This window comes from Chelonia mydas, unplaced genomic scaffold, assembly GCF_015237465.2.
Source record: "Chelonia mydas isolate rCheMyd1 unplaced genomic scaffold, rCheMyd1.pri.v2 scaffold_97_arrow_ctg1, whole genome shotgun sequence".
Lineage (NCBI taxonomy): Eukaryota > Metazoa > Chordata > Testudines > Cheloniidae > Chelonia > Chelonia mydas.
This window is the reverse complement of record NW_025111296.1, coordinates 8,472-23,249: the sequence shown is the minus strand read 5'-3', so window position 1 is coordinate 23,249 and position 14,778 is coordinate 8,472. Positions and strand designations below refer to the sequence as shown.

Below are 14,778 nucleotides of genomic sequence, written 5' to 3'. Positions count from 1 at the left end.
TGCCAGGCATTAATAAAATGTGTTAGGTCTCTGTATTCACAGGTAAGAAAAGTCCTGCTCCAAGAAACCTCAACCAACCTGCCATTGGTTAAAAAACAGGTAACTGGGTCTACGTACAGGTCCGTCAACACAAAACTGCTCTGGCCCCACGCTAAAAAGGCCCTTAGCAAGTCCTGCTAACTACCAACACTGCTGTAAAGTGCCAAGAGCTCACGGCCTGAACCCATGCTTCTCCCTGCAAAAAAGCCCCTCGGCCTCAAAATAACTCCACTTCAACTACTAATCAGCCGGTCCCTCCTTCTGGTGTTGCTTTTCCTCCTTCTGGTCAGCAAAACAAACAAACAAACAAACTGAAGGGCTAGTAACCGCTCCCTTGTCCAGTAATGAAGTTACCACACAGCCAGCATTTGCTAAAAAACCCCAACCCACTGCAGGGTAACGTGCTGGTAACTTCTCCCCTACCTGGTACTAAACCACAACTGCTTCAAACAAAAAAAAAAACCCGCTCTCTCTGCTAGAACTGCCAACGTCCAAAAATTCCTAACCACAAAAAACATTAAAAACTAACCCTGGTAAAAAAACAAAAAATTATACACTGGCCAAAAAAGCCTTGTAAAACCCATGCTTAACAAAGTGGTATTAATTAAATGTGGGGGTTTATTCCACAGGCTGCGCCCTGTGTTTTTAAATAAGTGTCTTCAGCATGTATTGTCCTTTCTGATTGGCTGTTAAATAACAAATACCAGAAACGCCTTGTTGCCACTGCCCCTGCCATTTTCTCCACTATACTATCACCCCGTAACACATCCAAGTACAGACAATACCATATAGTCTAATAATACCCAATGGCCAAGGCCTTCCCACTTTAGTAATTTATTTAAAAATTGTTTAAAAATATTTTTAACGTTCAAAATATCCCATATAAGCAAACAATTAAATAAAACAAACCGGTCAGTAAAAGTAAAGGTATATCACATGACTACAAATAAGCCTAAAAAATTTAAAATGTAAATTAGTGGGTTTTATAATGGGGTTAATATAATGGCCATTCCAGGGGTCTGTAGTATATATATATAAAAAATGGGTCCTTATTGTTTTTGGTGACCCAATTAGTAAATAATCAAATTCATATTTAAAAAAGGTGTGTTCTGCCACCAAAAAGTTACCTGTACTAAAATAGTCCCAGTAATTAATAACCTAATCTGTACCGTATTGCAGTATACCCCTTCCTATGCTATTCATGTCAATGCTTCTTAAAAGTATTTTAAACTATGTAAACAACAAATGTAGTATGGTACTTTACTAAAAGAAATGTGTTAAAGTAACAGTAATTAATGCTATATTAAAAACTATAAAATTTACTCTTCCCCTATTTAGCTTTCAGGTCACGTATATCTATCCCAACTGCTCCAAAAAAGCTGCCATTCGGTTAGCAGAGCAAAGCGCCCGTGTCTCCTCTAAAACAATATTTGGTCAAACACCTGTCAAGTGGGGCCAATAGTGCAGCAACAATTGAAAACATTTATAAAAGCCAACAACATAATAAAAAATCAGGGCAACTAAAAAAGGCCACTAGTCTTATTACTAAAGCACAGTTAACCCAAGTGCAAGCTGAAATGGGTAAATTACATGTTGTCTCCGCCCTTAGGTTAATAACCCAAAAGCTGTTAATAAAAATGGTATTAAATATTACTAAGGAAAAAAAATTGCAGTAAAATCTGGCATGTTCAAAATTTCCTAAATAACCAGCTAACGGCCATTCAAAGTGACCTTAAGCATCAGGCTTGGTCCACTGCCCTTACTAGTGCTTCAAAAGTGCCATCTAATCTGTGGCCGTAAAAACATACTTAAACATTTTCAGCGTAAAGTTGCAGGCACTCGCAGTGCTCCTTCCAAGCATATGGGCCGGTTAAAGGGGTGTGGGCTCCCACATACCAAATCCTGCAGTTTGGTAACAAAAATGCATATAACATGAAACAATTCATGGTAATATTAAAAAAATTAATTCCCCTGGTATGCCTAGCCAATTTATTGTCAGTGCTCCTAAAATAACACCCAATGTTTACATAAAAATAAAAAGCCAATAAACATTTTTGGCCTTTAAAGCCCCCACAGCCTCAGTGTGTACAAAAGCTAAAGCCAAAAAAAATTTGTCACTGTTTCTAACAGCGTTTGTTAAAAAAGTAGAAAACAAAAAACGACCCTAACAAAATACCTGCTCTTCCAAGCTAGTTACAGCTGTGTAAACGTTAAGGTCACCACTTTGCAAAACATACATTTTAATTTCCCCATTGCTGCAAAAAATCCTTATCTATTGGCCTGCAAATAAAATCCTATAATTAAATCTTAGGCTTCAAATACCCTTTAATTAAACCACCTTAATACCCGACTAATTCCAAAACCTGCACTCACTCCTACCAAAGGTTCAAAAAATCTCTAAATTACAAGGCCAAATCTATGTGCTTCAAAATATATATCAAATTAAAAAACATGCCTTTCATACCATCTATAAAACATTTATCTTATGGACTAATTATAATATATTGTGCTATGTAACTAAGGCTACAAAATAACTCCAGCATATTATTACAGTAAACACATTAATGTTTGTATTGTTTTTGTTTAATTTAAAAAATATGTTATTGTTGTTATAAAAAACAGAATAACAAAAATACTTTTCATTTTCATGCTAATTATGCATTATCGTTACATCCAACCAAAACTTATGGGTCCGATCCTTTTAATCTAATATCAAAAATACAAGGTTTAATAAAAATAAAAGTTTAAAAATGATGGTTGTGCTAAAAGCACTAAAGAGGGGAGTGTGAAAGTAAAAAAAGGCATTTAAGTGCAGTCATCTTAGTTCTGTTAAAAAAAAAAAAAAAGCAAAAGTCAGGCTAACTCTAACCCCTAAGAACTCAAAACTTCTAAAGTCAAAACTGGTGTAAGCGTACAAAAATTGCAAAGCAAAAACCTTGCCTTAAAATAACAATAAAATGTAATTGTAGCAAAAACATGTTAAAAACAAATACAATATAAAAAATGTATAGACAAAGCAGAGCTTTATGTAATAAAAAGGTATAAATACTTGTTTTACATTGTTTATACTTTAAAAATTTGCATAAAAACAGACACTCTGTCCAAACGGCTGTCTTCCTTCTTGCAATTGCCTAAAAGTAAAACTGTCTCTAACTTGTTGCATGCAAACTGAAAGTAAGAACTTGTCTTCTTCCACAATATCCATTTGTTCTTGTGTCCACATTGGTACTGAGCTTAAAGAATTCCTCTCCCTCCATGGTATTTATCCCTCTGATGTATTTATAGAGAGCAATCCCATGTTCCCTCAGCCTTCTTTAGCTTAGGCTAAAGAGGCCAAGCTCCTTGAGTCTCCTTTCATAAGACAGGTTTTCCATTTCTCGGATCATCCTAGTAGCTCTTCTCTGTACCTGTTCCTGTATCCTTCTTAAACATGGGAGACCAGAACTGCACGCAGTCTTCCAGATGAGGTCTCACCAGTGCCTTGTAGAACGGTACTGACACCTCCTTATCTCTACTGGAAATACCTCACCTGATGCATGCCAAAACCGCATTAGCTTTCTTCACGGCCATATCACATTGGTGGCCCATAGTCATCCTGCGGTCAACCAATCTTCCAAGGTCCTTCTCCTCCTCTGTTACTTCCAATTGATGCATCTCCAGCTTATAACTAAAATTCTTGTTATTAATCCCTAAATGCATGACCTTACACTTCTCACTATTAATTTTCATCCTATTACTATAACTCCAGTTTACAAGGTCATTCAGGTCTTCCTGTATGATATCCCAGTCCTTCTCTGAATTGGCAAAACCTCCCAGCTTTGTGTCATACACAAACATTATTAGCGTACACTCACTTTTTGTGCCGAGGTCAGTAATAAAAAGATTAAATAAGATTGGTCCCCAAACTGATCCCTGAGGAACTCCACTGGTAACCTCCCTCCAGCCTGACAGTTCACCTTTCAGTATGACCCTCTCTAATAATGAGTATTCTTGAACTAATAATTCCCCATGTGGCACCGTAACAAACGCCTTACTGAAATCTAGCTAAATTAGATCCACTGCGTTTGCTTTGTCTAAAAAATCTGTTACTGTCTCAAGGAAGGAGATCAGGTTGGTTTGGCACGATCTATCTTTTGTAAAACCATGTTGTATTTTGTCCCATTCACCATTGACCTCAATGTCCTTAACTACTTTCTCCTTCAAAATTTTTTCCATACTACAGATGTCAAACTAACAGGCCTGTAGTTACCCAGATCACTTTTTTTCCTTTCTTAAAAATAGGAACTACGTTAGCAATTCTCCAGTCATGTGGTACAACCCCTGCGTTTACAAATTCATTAAAAATTCTTGCTAATGGGCTTGCAATTTCATGTGCCAATTCCTTTAATATTCTTGGATGAAGATTATCTGGGCCCCCCATTTAGTCCCATTCAGCTGTTCAAGTTTGGCTTCTACCTCGGATATGGTCATATCTACCTCCATAGCCTCATTCCCATTTGTCATGCTACCATTACCCCTAAGATCCTCATTAGCCTCATTAAAGACAAAGGCAAAGTATTTGATTAGATATTGGGCCATACCTAGATATTCTATGATTCTATGATTCTCCTTAACTTCCACTCAGTCCTCAGTGTTTAACTGTCCCACTTCTTCTTTCTTTGTTTTCTTCTTATTTATATGGCTATAGAACCTTTTACTATTTGTTTTAATTCCCTTTGCAAGGTCCAACTCTACATGGCTTTTAGCCTTTCTCACTTTATCCCGACATGTTCTAACCTCAATAAGGTAGCTTTCCTTGCTGATCCCTCCCATCTTCCACTCCCTGTACACTTTCTGCTTTTTCTTAATCACCTCTCTGAGATGCTTGCTCATCCAGCTTGGTCTACAAGTCCTGCCTATGAATTTTTCCCCTTTCTTGGGATGCAGGCTTCTGACAGCTTCTGCAACTTTGACTTGCAGTAATCCCAGGCCTCCTCTGCCTTTAGATCCATAAGTTCTTCAGTCCAATCCACTTCCCTAACTAATGTCCTTAATTTTTTTAAAGTTAGCCCTTTTGAAATCAAAAACCCTACTCACAGATCTATTTTTTTTATCCTTCCATTCAGGTTGAGGTGAATTAGCTCATGATCACTGGAACCAAGGGTGTCCCCTACAACCATTTCTTCTAGGAGGTTCTCACAACTTACCAAAACCAAATCTAAAATGACATCCCCAGTTGTTGGTTCAGCAACTACTTGATGAAGGAATTCATCAGCTATCGCATCTATTAAAATCTGAGCCCTATTATTATTACTAGCACTTGTCCTCCAGTCCATATCTGGGAAGTTAAAGTCTCCCATGAGCGCACAGTTCCCATGAGTATTTACTTCATTAAAAACATTAAAGAGGGCCCTATCCATATTGTGGAAGAAAACATGAGTTTTTCATTGTGTCCTCCACCGCTTGGGTCACCACCACTGCTGCCTCTGTGTCTGTCTTTGCCTTCTCACCTCAGTCCTTCTCCTCCAGCGAACTCCCCCTCAAACTCCCCTGTCTCCAGCTCTGTTGGCTGGCTCCTGTGCCGCTGCAGCTACCTACACTCCTTCCGGCCAGAGGAGGGATTTCAAAACGTTCTGAAGAGTGCGCAGAAATGGGTAGAGGAGCTTCACACGGAAGCTATTTCCCCACCCATTCAAGAATACAAGAGTCACCGAAGAAGACGACATTTTGTATATGAGGCACGGGAGAATCTCATAAGAGACCCCAAACAACAATTCAAAGCTGAATTCTTTAACCGGGTGCTAGACTGTGCGATACAATCAGTTGCAGAACATTTCATGCAGCTCAAGGATCACAGCAGTATATTTGGGATGTTGTAGGATATTCCCAAACTCCTCACTGTACCTGAAGAAGACCTAAACCAGCAATGCAGGGCACTAGAGACCGTGTTGGCACCTGATGATATGTGTGATATTGATGCAAGTGATTTAGGTGATGAACTGAAAGCCCTTTTAAGATACATTCAACAGGATCAACTCCAAAGGCTGTTCTGGAATATACGTGCACAAATAAGATGACCACCATCTTTCCAAATTCTTTTGTTGCTCTGTGCATACTTCTAACACTTCCTGTAACAGCTGCCAGTGGAGATCACAGCTTCTCCAAGCTGAAATTAGTAAAAACACATCTACGCTCCACAATGACCCAGGAGAGGCTAGTCGGCCTTGCAACCATCTCAATAGAGTATGAGCTGGCCCACACTGTGGACTTTCAGGAAGCAGAAGCAGTTCAAATCTCTGCAACCAAGAAGGCACGGAAAGCACCACTTTGATTATTCAAACATCAAAATGCCAGTGTTAACTTTCAAACGCCTGAACAGCAAATGTAACTTTTCTTGTCTGCATAGTAAAGTGTACTTACAATTTTTGAACAAGGCATTTAAAGTTGTTAGTTCTCCTTTATTGGGGTAGGTAGCAGAGCAGTACCATGGGCGGAGTAGAACAGAAAGAAGGCAGAATTGAGACCTTTCAAAGTTTTGGCCAAAGCAAGGGGGCATGGGGACGTCATTTGAGCTCCCCGCCTGATAGGGTGACCAGACAGCAAATGTGAAAAATCAGGACGGGGGTGGGGGGTAATAGGAGCCCATATAAGAAAAAGACCCAAAAGTCGGCACTGGCCCTGTAAAGTTGGGACATCTGGTCACCCTAATGCCTGAGGTGCCAAAATGTTGTGGGCCGGCCCTGGCGGCAGGTGCAGTGTATTGAATAAAACAAACACATACAAAACAGGATGTGATTGAAGAGAATTAGTCATTAAATAACTTATTTCTCTTCTGTTTATCTTGATGGAGGTATTAAATCAGGAATCACAGACTCTGCAAGCCCCAAAGCTGCGGGAGAAAGGTGGCATAAATCCAGAGTTGGAATTAGACTTTCAACAAACCAGAGAGCTGGAGGAGACAGACCTTCCCCAAGACAATGTCCTCTTATCGCCCTTTGTTCTGTAGTGGCAGTGAATATGGTTAGAAGAGATTGGCACTGCCAGGTGTGATTGGGGCTTGTGAGAGTGAAGTATTTTCATTGTATTCTGCAGATAATATTGCTCAGATTTAAAAGGAGATGCCGAGTTAACTCGAGCTACACCTTATGCATTGCCCTAACTCGACTCCTGTCCACACAGAAAAACCCTTAAGATGTGGTGCTTAGAACTCAAGTGAGCTGGCCCCTTGGGGCACAGGCTAAAGCCTAAGTTAGCACAACTCACCAGCTAACATGATCTTTCTGTAGTATGGAAGCAAGCTAGCTGCACTTGAGTGCTTCTAATTCTCCAGTGCCTTCCCACTCTTCCCCCTGTGTACCAAGAAAGGACAGACAAGTTCTCCCACCATCCACTGGGAAAGAATCCATAGAGTGGCTCAGCTCCCTGCTGTGCAAAGAGCCTTGGGATGAGCTCCTAAAAGTCTTAGTGCCCCACCTGAGTGAGTGCAGGGCCAGTGTGGACACAGCAGGACCTTTGTTTATTCACAGTGTGGCTCTTCTCATTTGAGAGAGGCTGACTCAAGCACAGTAACTGAGTGTAGAAAACTCAAGTTAACTCTGCAGTGAAGACAAAGCCTCAGATCTTTCGGCTGACAGGGATCTATTCTACCACAGTGGTTCTCAACTGGGGGTCTGTGGCCCTGTGCGGGGGGAGGGGGGCACAAGCAGGCTTCAGAGGATCTGCCCAAATAAACCAGAGAGCATGGCTGGCCTTAGACTCGGAAGCTTCTCTATCAAGCCTTAAAACCCACAGACTGTGTTAATCACACTTATTGATGGACCTGGCGATTCCACAAGCTACTGCCCACTACCTCCAACTGTAACACAAACTTTAACTGTGACATCAGCAACATTAACATAAGCTTTCTAGAAATGTGAAGATACATGATCTATTCTTTTTGTGTGGGGGAAGTATGAATTCAGAGTTAAGGTTTTGTGTTGCAGTTCAAGCTAAAGGCATTTTTTGTGTGTACTGTATTTCTTTATAGTGTTGCCTCTCGGCCCAAGTGGTTAGCAGTATTCGGGGCCTCTCCAGGTTGTTTCCATTAAGAGGAGAAATTGATTATAAATGTCCCATATTTCTTGGTACAATCTTGTTTACTTAAGAAGAAGGTGCACACAGCTCTGTTTCCCTGAACACAGTAGAAATGCAAACTTGCTTGTAGCCAGTCCTGTGCCCTAACAAAGGGCTTTTTCTTGGCTTCCTCCACAGCCACATTACCAATGCTTCTCTGGGTTTCTGCTGGCTTCCTTATTCCTTTAGATAGTTATCTGCAACATAAATCCATTCCCCAGCCCCTGCATTTTTGCAATCAGTCCTAGGGTTCTCCTCAGCCTGCTTGTCTCACCTTCTGCTCAGGCCTTGCCATGCTGGTCCATGCCTTGGGTGGTGGGTTCTGTTGTTTTTGCTCCCACTAAACCATGAGGTATTTAATTGCTCCCATATTTAGCCTAACTGAAAGGGTGCTTTGTCCACACCTGAACTTCAAAGGTGGCTATCAATGGACGGGATATATTTGACCTCCTCGTAGGAGGTGGAGAGAAGAAGAAACTGCAGTCGTAAGTGGGGAGGGAGAAAGAGCACAGATCCTAGCTCAGCTGCAAAGGCCTCCTTTGCCTTTCACAAAGATCATCAGTGATGGGGATCCCCAGTGATTGAACTAAGGATCTCTTGTACCATGGGCCAATCATCAGGGAGAGAACTCCTGACTAAGGATGCATGACATTAATGGTGGGGGCATTTACAGAGGTTATAGCTGCCCCCACCATTCCTTCTCTCCCATGGTCCTCCCAGATATTCCTGCTCCCCCAGTCCTTCCATAGCATAGGCCAGAAGGGCCTCTCCTTGCCCCCCAATAACTTCCCTTTGCAGCTGGGGAGGTGTCCCATCAGTACTGGCTCCTCAGAGCAGGACATCCCTGCCCGCAAACCGCAGGAGAAGCTCTCTGAGAAGCAGAACTGGCACCTGAGCTCTGGAAACCGCTTCAGGGACAAGTTTCCTCTCTCTCAATTTGACAAGGGGGCAGGAATAAGAGGCATAAATCCCTGGAGCTGTGTCAAGAGCTGGAGTAAAGGACTGTGTGTCCATGGGTGAAGGTGGGAGGGGAATGGATGGAGATGTGGTTCTGTGCTCTGTCACACTGAACATGTCAGCCAGCACAGCTGAGCCATCGTGGGGTTCTGTTAATTTTCTGCTGTTAGATGCCTGCCATAAATTACTGCCTCCCATCTGAATGAAGGCAAAGCAAGAGGGGCACTGTGCCCTAACCCTTGTCTAGACTTAGGGGATGTCTTCACTACCAAGCGTGGCAACGCTTTAACGTGGCTGTGTAGTCGCAGCACCAGCGCTGGGAAAGAGCTCTCCCAGTGCTGTAAAAAAACCCACCCTGACCAGGGGAGTAGCTGCCAGTGCTGGGAGCATTTCCCCACCCTCGTGTCCCACCCAGCTACCAAGTGGCGGGAACTTTTACCAGCAGTGGAGGGTGGGGAACCCTGGTGGGCCAGCAAACCAGTGTTGTCTTCCAATGGCTGTACACTTAATACCTTGGTAACACTCTTTCCATAGTGCTAACCCCAAGTATTCACAGATCATGAGTCAGAGCCCCCACTCCAAAATCATGAGATTGTCTAAAAAATTATGAGATTTAGACTGTAATGCATTTTGGTTTCTATTTCTTTACTTTCTGGATTTGGAGCTTTTAGGCATCATGTTTTTGAACTTTACTTGGAAGCCACGAAGGTTAGAAATTTCCTTTTTTTAAAAAAAATGAAAACTGAATAACACGACTCCAAAAATCCGGCCAGAGTTTGAAACACTGCTGCTTGCAGCGTTGGTACTAAAGGAACACAGAGGGGAAGACGGAAGACTAGTGTTACGATGAGGCAGAATGAAGGTTGTTTGGGTGACTTAAACTGTGGATTTCCATACTGCCAAAGATGTGAGGGTTATTATAGGAATTTATAATGTCCTGAATTTGTATGTTTTTATTTATTTTAACACAACTATACCCTTCTTGTAATCTCAGTTCCAAGTTGTGTAGCTTTCTGACATTTGTTGTTTACTAATTCCAAAGTTCTTGAGAGGCCTTTAACGCTCCAGTTACCGATGAGTATTTTCAAACTTCACTCCACTTTAGCAAAGCATTTTGTCTGGGGACTTTTAATCTCTTGCTTTACATGTTTGCTCCCATAAGCACCTGTTGGACTCGGTTCTGCTTTATCTCATAGTTTCTGCACTAGCTGGGGACACCTCGCCAGCGAGGCCAGTGGATGAGGAGGAGAAGGAAGAGCCGGGCAGCAGCACTACAGGGTAATTCTTCTGATGGGGTGTAAGTGACTGAAAAGAGGAGCTAAATTCACAAAGGGATTAATGCTTTGTGATGCTCATATTACCGAACTTTTAGACACCTAGAAAATCACCAGAATCTCCCACTATTCACTCGCTGTAAAGTGGAGTGAGGCCTGGGGTAGGCACCAGGTTCCCTGTACAAGAATGGGGGAGATAGGAGCCTTAGACCCCGAGTCACAAAAGCCAGCATGCGAGGCGGGGAGCTGTCTACGCTAGCCAATGGGAGATGCTGACGAGAAGGGTGTGTGCTAAGCCCCACCTCCTCACAGAGATAGGCGCCTAAGTGCAGACTGCAGGGAGGCACCCATTTCTACTACTCCTGAGTCTCAGCTGAGAACCCTCATTAGAACAGGAACAGGGATCTCTCGCCTTGCCACTCAGTGCTCCAACCACGAGGCTACAGGGGCATTTCCCTGCTTGCTCGCTCTCTGGCCCAGATGACTCTTTAATTATATGATCAACAATGGAACAGCTTCAACAGAAATGACCCAGGGATTCCCCACATCAGAACATTGCATAGATTAGTGGTTAGGTCACTGTCCTCAGACCTCTGTTGAAATCCCTTCTCCTCATCAGGCTGGGGGGGGGGGGGATTTGAGCTGGGGGTCTCCGACATTCCAGGTGAGTACCCCCACCGCTGGGCTGTAAGGGATGAGGGAGCTCCGCCCCGCAAGGCTGTTTGACGTGAACTCACCTGAGGGGCCCTACCCAGTAGGCGGGCTCTGAGCACACCTACCCTGAGCGAGTCAGGTGGCTGTCTTCTCCTGCCTGTGAATTGCTCTGGGGCTTAGGCAGGAGTCTGGTGTCTGTGATGCTCAGAGGGAGGCAGCAGAGACACAGGCGCCCAGGGAACCTTTTCCTGAAAAAAATTAGGCACCGAGGGAGTTGAGGCACCTACAGGGTGTGGCGGGAGATTTGTGGATCCCAGGGGAGCCTCAGTCTGGGGTTTTGGTCCCTAAACAATCTAGGCCAGGGTGACTAGAATGAAAGTGTCTCCTCAGACAGCACCACAGGGTGAATGCCATGAGGCTGTCACTATTATTGCTCCATACAAGGAAAAGCTCCTGGCTCATTTCTTGTGGCAAGACAGCATATTTCTATTCATTACCTCCCTGGGCTGAACAATGCTGAGGTCCCAAGCAGCATTTGCCAGGTTGATAAGAGATGCCAAGTCCCCTCCCCCTTGTAAGGCGCAGAACATTTTACCTAAGGTCTGTGGCACCAGCAGAGCTGCCCTGAATATTAGTCCATTGTTTCAGGTAGAGGAACCAAAACACTCTATCTCTAGGAGAAGAGAAAGAAAGCTGGGCTCCAGTTTGGGTAGGTAAAAATTGAAATAGTGTCCTTCCCTCTCTAGCAGGGTTCTGGATATTTTCCTGTCCTTATTTCCATTAAACCACATTCTGCCCAGCTCATTGTGAAGACAAATTCTGCTTCTCCTTATCACGAGCCAGCTGCTTTCAAACTGCCTTCATTCCCTTCTCTATACCAGCTCCATGATGAGCCTCAGCTGGAAGGCTTTCCCTCCCTTCCGGTGTCATAGGCCAGCCTCAGACTGGCCCAAAAGTGAAACCAAGAAATATCCTAGTCAAACACTTTAGAAAAGAAAGAGAAATCCACTTGTCAGTATTTACAGCTGTCCAAGAGAGAATTTTGGGGTTACTAGCTTGTTTTAGCAAGGTCTGGCCTAAATGTGACAAACATTTCCCCCATGCTACTCTTCTTCATGCTCTCTGCCATCCCCTGCATTCTTGGAAAGGAGACAGTCCTATGCTCTCCCAGAGGGATTTTGTTTGGCATTGTTCCAAGGGGGCAGAGTTAAGGCTGCGAGGGGATGTGGTGTGGGAGACATTCCCTTAACTCTTTATTTCCTGGTTCCTGTTTAACCATCACCCCCCATCTGGAGGGGCAAGAGACAGTGTAAGAGAAAGGTAGAGGTGTGTTCATCAAGTTTTTAGCAGTGAATTCCCCCTGTGTTTGGTTGAAGTGGTGGTATTAAGGGTGGGGCAGGATTGAGGGGCATCTGGTGAAAGCGTGAGGAGCTTCGTGGGCAAATCTTGCTCCCACATAGCAACCAGCTCCTCTCTTCTCCTGGCCCCTCCATGGCCTTGGTAGGACTGAAGGTACCAGGGGCAGGAGGAAGGGTGGTAGTTATGAGGCTGTTGGGAGTGCACCTACCAGTTGGAAGTAGTAAGAGGAGGGAAAGTGAGCCTCAAAATCCCTGCCCCCACATCAGGGCTTACAGAAGACATGTGTTACATGTGATAGATAGATAGACATGTAGAAATTCCTGAGTGAACTTCAATCTAGCTAGTTTGAATAAGAATAGCAACCTCTCTATATATACAGATATATACATCCACATGTAGACATACAAGCACACAAAGGTAATGTAACCGGGGATGGCAATGAAAGTCAAAGACAACATTTATCAGTGTTTCCTAGCTTATTGGGAACTGATTGGAGAACAGGGATAGAATACAGTGCAGAGTCAGAACCATAAACAGGTGAGCAGCTCTATTCTCGGGCTCTCTGATCAGAAAGGAACATGACTGAAAATTAACCCCTGATCTCCCTTAGAAGAGTTCAGAGGCCAGAATACTACTGAGTCCATTGCATTCCTTATTCAAAGCTTCGCAGTGCTGTGTATCATTGTATTGGACAAGTAGATCTTCTATTATAAACTAGAAACTATGTAATGAAATGCAGAGGCAGGTGCAATGTACTAAATAAAACACACACAAAACAGGAAATGATTGAGGAAAATTACTCAGTAAAAAACTAATTTCTGCTCTGGTTCTCTTGTTGGAAGATGTAAATCAGGAATCTCAGACTCTGTGAGCCCCAGAGCTGGGGGAGAAAGAAGGTGTAAATCCAGAGCTGGAATTAGACATTCAACAAGCCAGAAAGCCGGAGGAGACAGACCTTTCCAAAGGTAATTTCCTCTTATCACCTTTCCTTCAGCAGTGGGAGTTAACACTTTTAGAAGAGCTTGGCACTGCCAGGTGTGAATGGTGCTTGTTAGAGCGAAGAATTTTCTTGGTATTCTGAAGATAAAATTGCTCAGATGCAAACTGTGCATCCATTGTTACGTGAGGGGAACATTTCACAGAAGTTCACCCACTGCCTCAAATTGAAGGCATGGTCCCAAAATTAACGGGAGCTGAAACTCCAACTTTTAATGATAGAAAGCTTATTAGGACCAACCTTGGACCCTGGCCCTGATACAACTCCTCTGCAGTGGTCACCATCTGCTGACGCCCATTCACCTTGCACCCCAAAAAATAAATCCATGCTCTGTCACCAAGATGAGAAGAAATGGGCCCCAAGCATCACCTGGGAGGTCGGTAACCTCAACATGTTCTGGGCCCTAGAATCTAGGGCGACAGTTCCTTTGACTGTACAGGTGCCTCCAGTGCTGGCACTGTTGAGAGGTCCAAAGACCTAAGAGGGTAGGACTGCTGTCGTGGGGTTTTCCCGGGGTGCAACCTGAACTATGGGATGGCCGAGTCCTCTGTCCCACCTCAAGAGGTCATCAAGTCCAGTCCGCTGCACCCATGGCAGGACCTGCACCATCTAGACCATCCCTGACAGGTGTTGGTCTCACCTGCTCTTAAAAATCTCCAATGATGGAGATTCCACAACCTCCCTAGGCAATTTATTCCAGTGGTTGACCACCCTGATAGGAAGTTTTTCCTAATGTCCAACCTAAACCTCCCTTGCTGCAATTTAAGCCCATTGCTTCTTGTCCTATCATCAGAGGTTAAGGAGAATAATTTTTCTCCCTCCTCCTTGTAATAAACCTTTTAGGTACTTAAAAAATGTTATCATGTCCCCTCTCAGTCTTCTCTTTTCCAGACTAAACAAACCCAGTTCTTTCAGTTTTCCCTCATAGGTCATGTTTTCTAGACCTTTAATCATTTTTGTTGTTCTTCTCTGGACTGTCTCCACTTTGTCCACATCTTTCCTGAAATGTTGTGCCCAGAACTGGACACAATACTCCAGTTCAGGCCTAATCAGTGCAGATTAGAGCGGAAGAATTACTTCTCATGTCTTGCTTACAACATTCCTACTAATACATCCCAGAATTATGTTTGCTTTTCTTTTGCAACAGCATTACACTGTTGACTCATATTTAGCTTGTGGTTCACTATGACCCCTAGATCCCTTTCTGCAGTACTTTTTCCTAGGCAGTCATTTCCCATTTTGTATGTGTGCGTCTGATTTTTCCTTTCTAACTGGAGTACTTTGCATTTGTCCTTATTGAATATCATCCTATTTACCGCAGACCATTTCTCCAATTTGTCCAGATAATTTTGAATTTTCATCCTATCCTCCAAAGCACTTGCAACCCCTCCCAGCTTGGTATTGTCC

General features: G+C 43.3%; 1 protein-coding gene across 1 annotated transcript in view; it reads right to left on the bottom strand.

Annotated features, from left to right (window-relative positions):
• Window positions 1–10,491: 10,491 nt before the first annotated feature.
• LOC122463997 (up-regulator of cell proliferation-like) overlaps window positions 10,492–14,778 on the bottom strand; it is an 8,726-nt gene continuing 4,439 nt past the window's right edge. Inside the window, exon 4 of the mRNA XM_043537687.1 lies at window positions 10,492–10,538. Within this exon, the coding sequence (XP_043393622.1) occupies window positions 10,492–10,538 (47 nt within the window). The remainder of the gene's footprint in view (window positions 10,539–14,778) is intronic.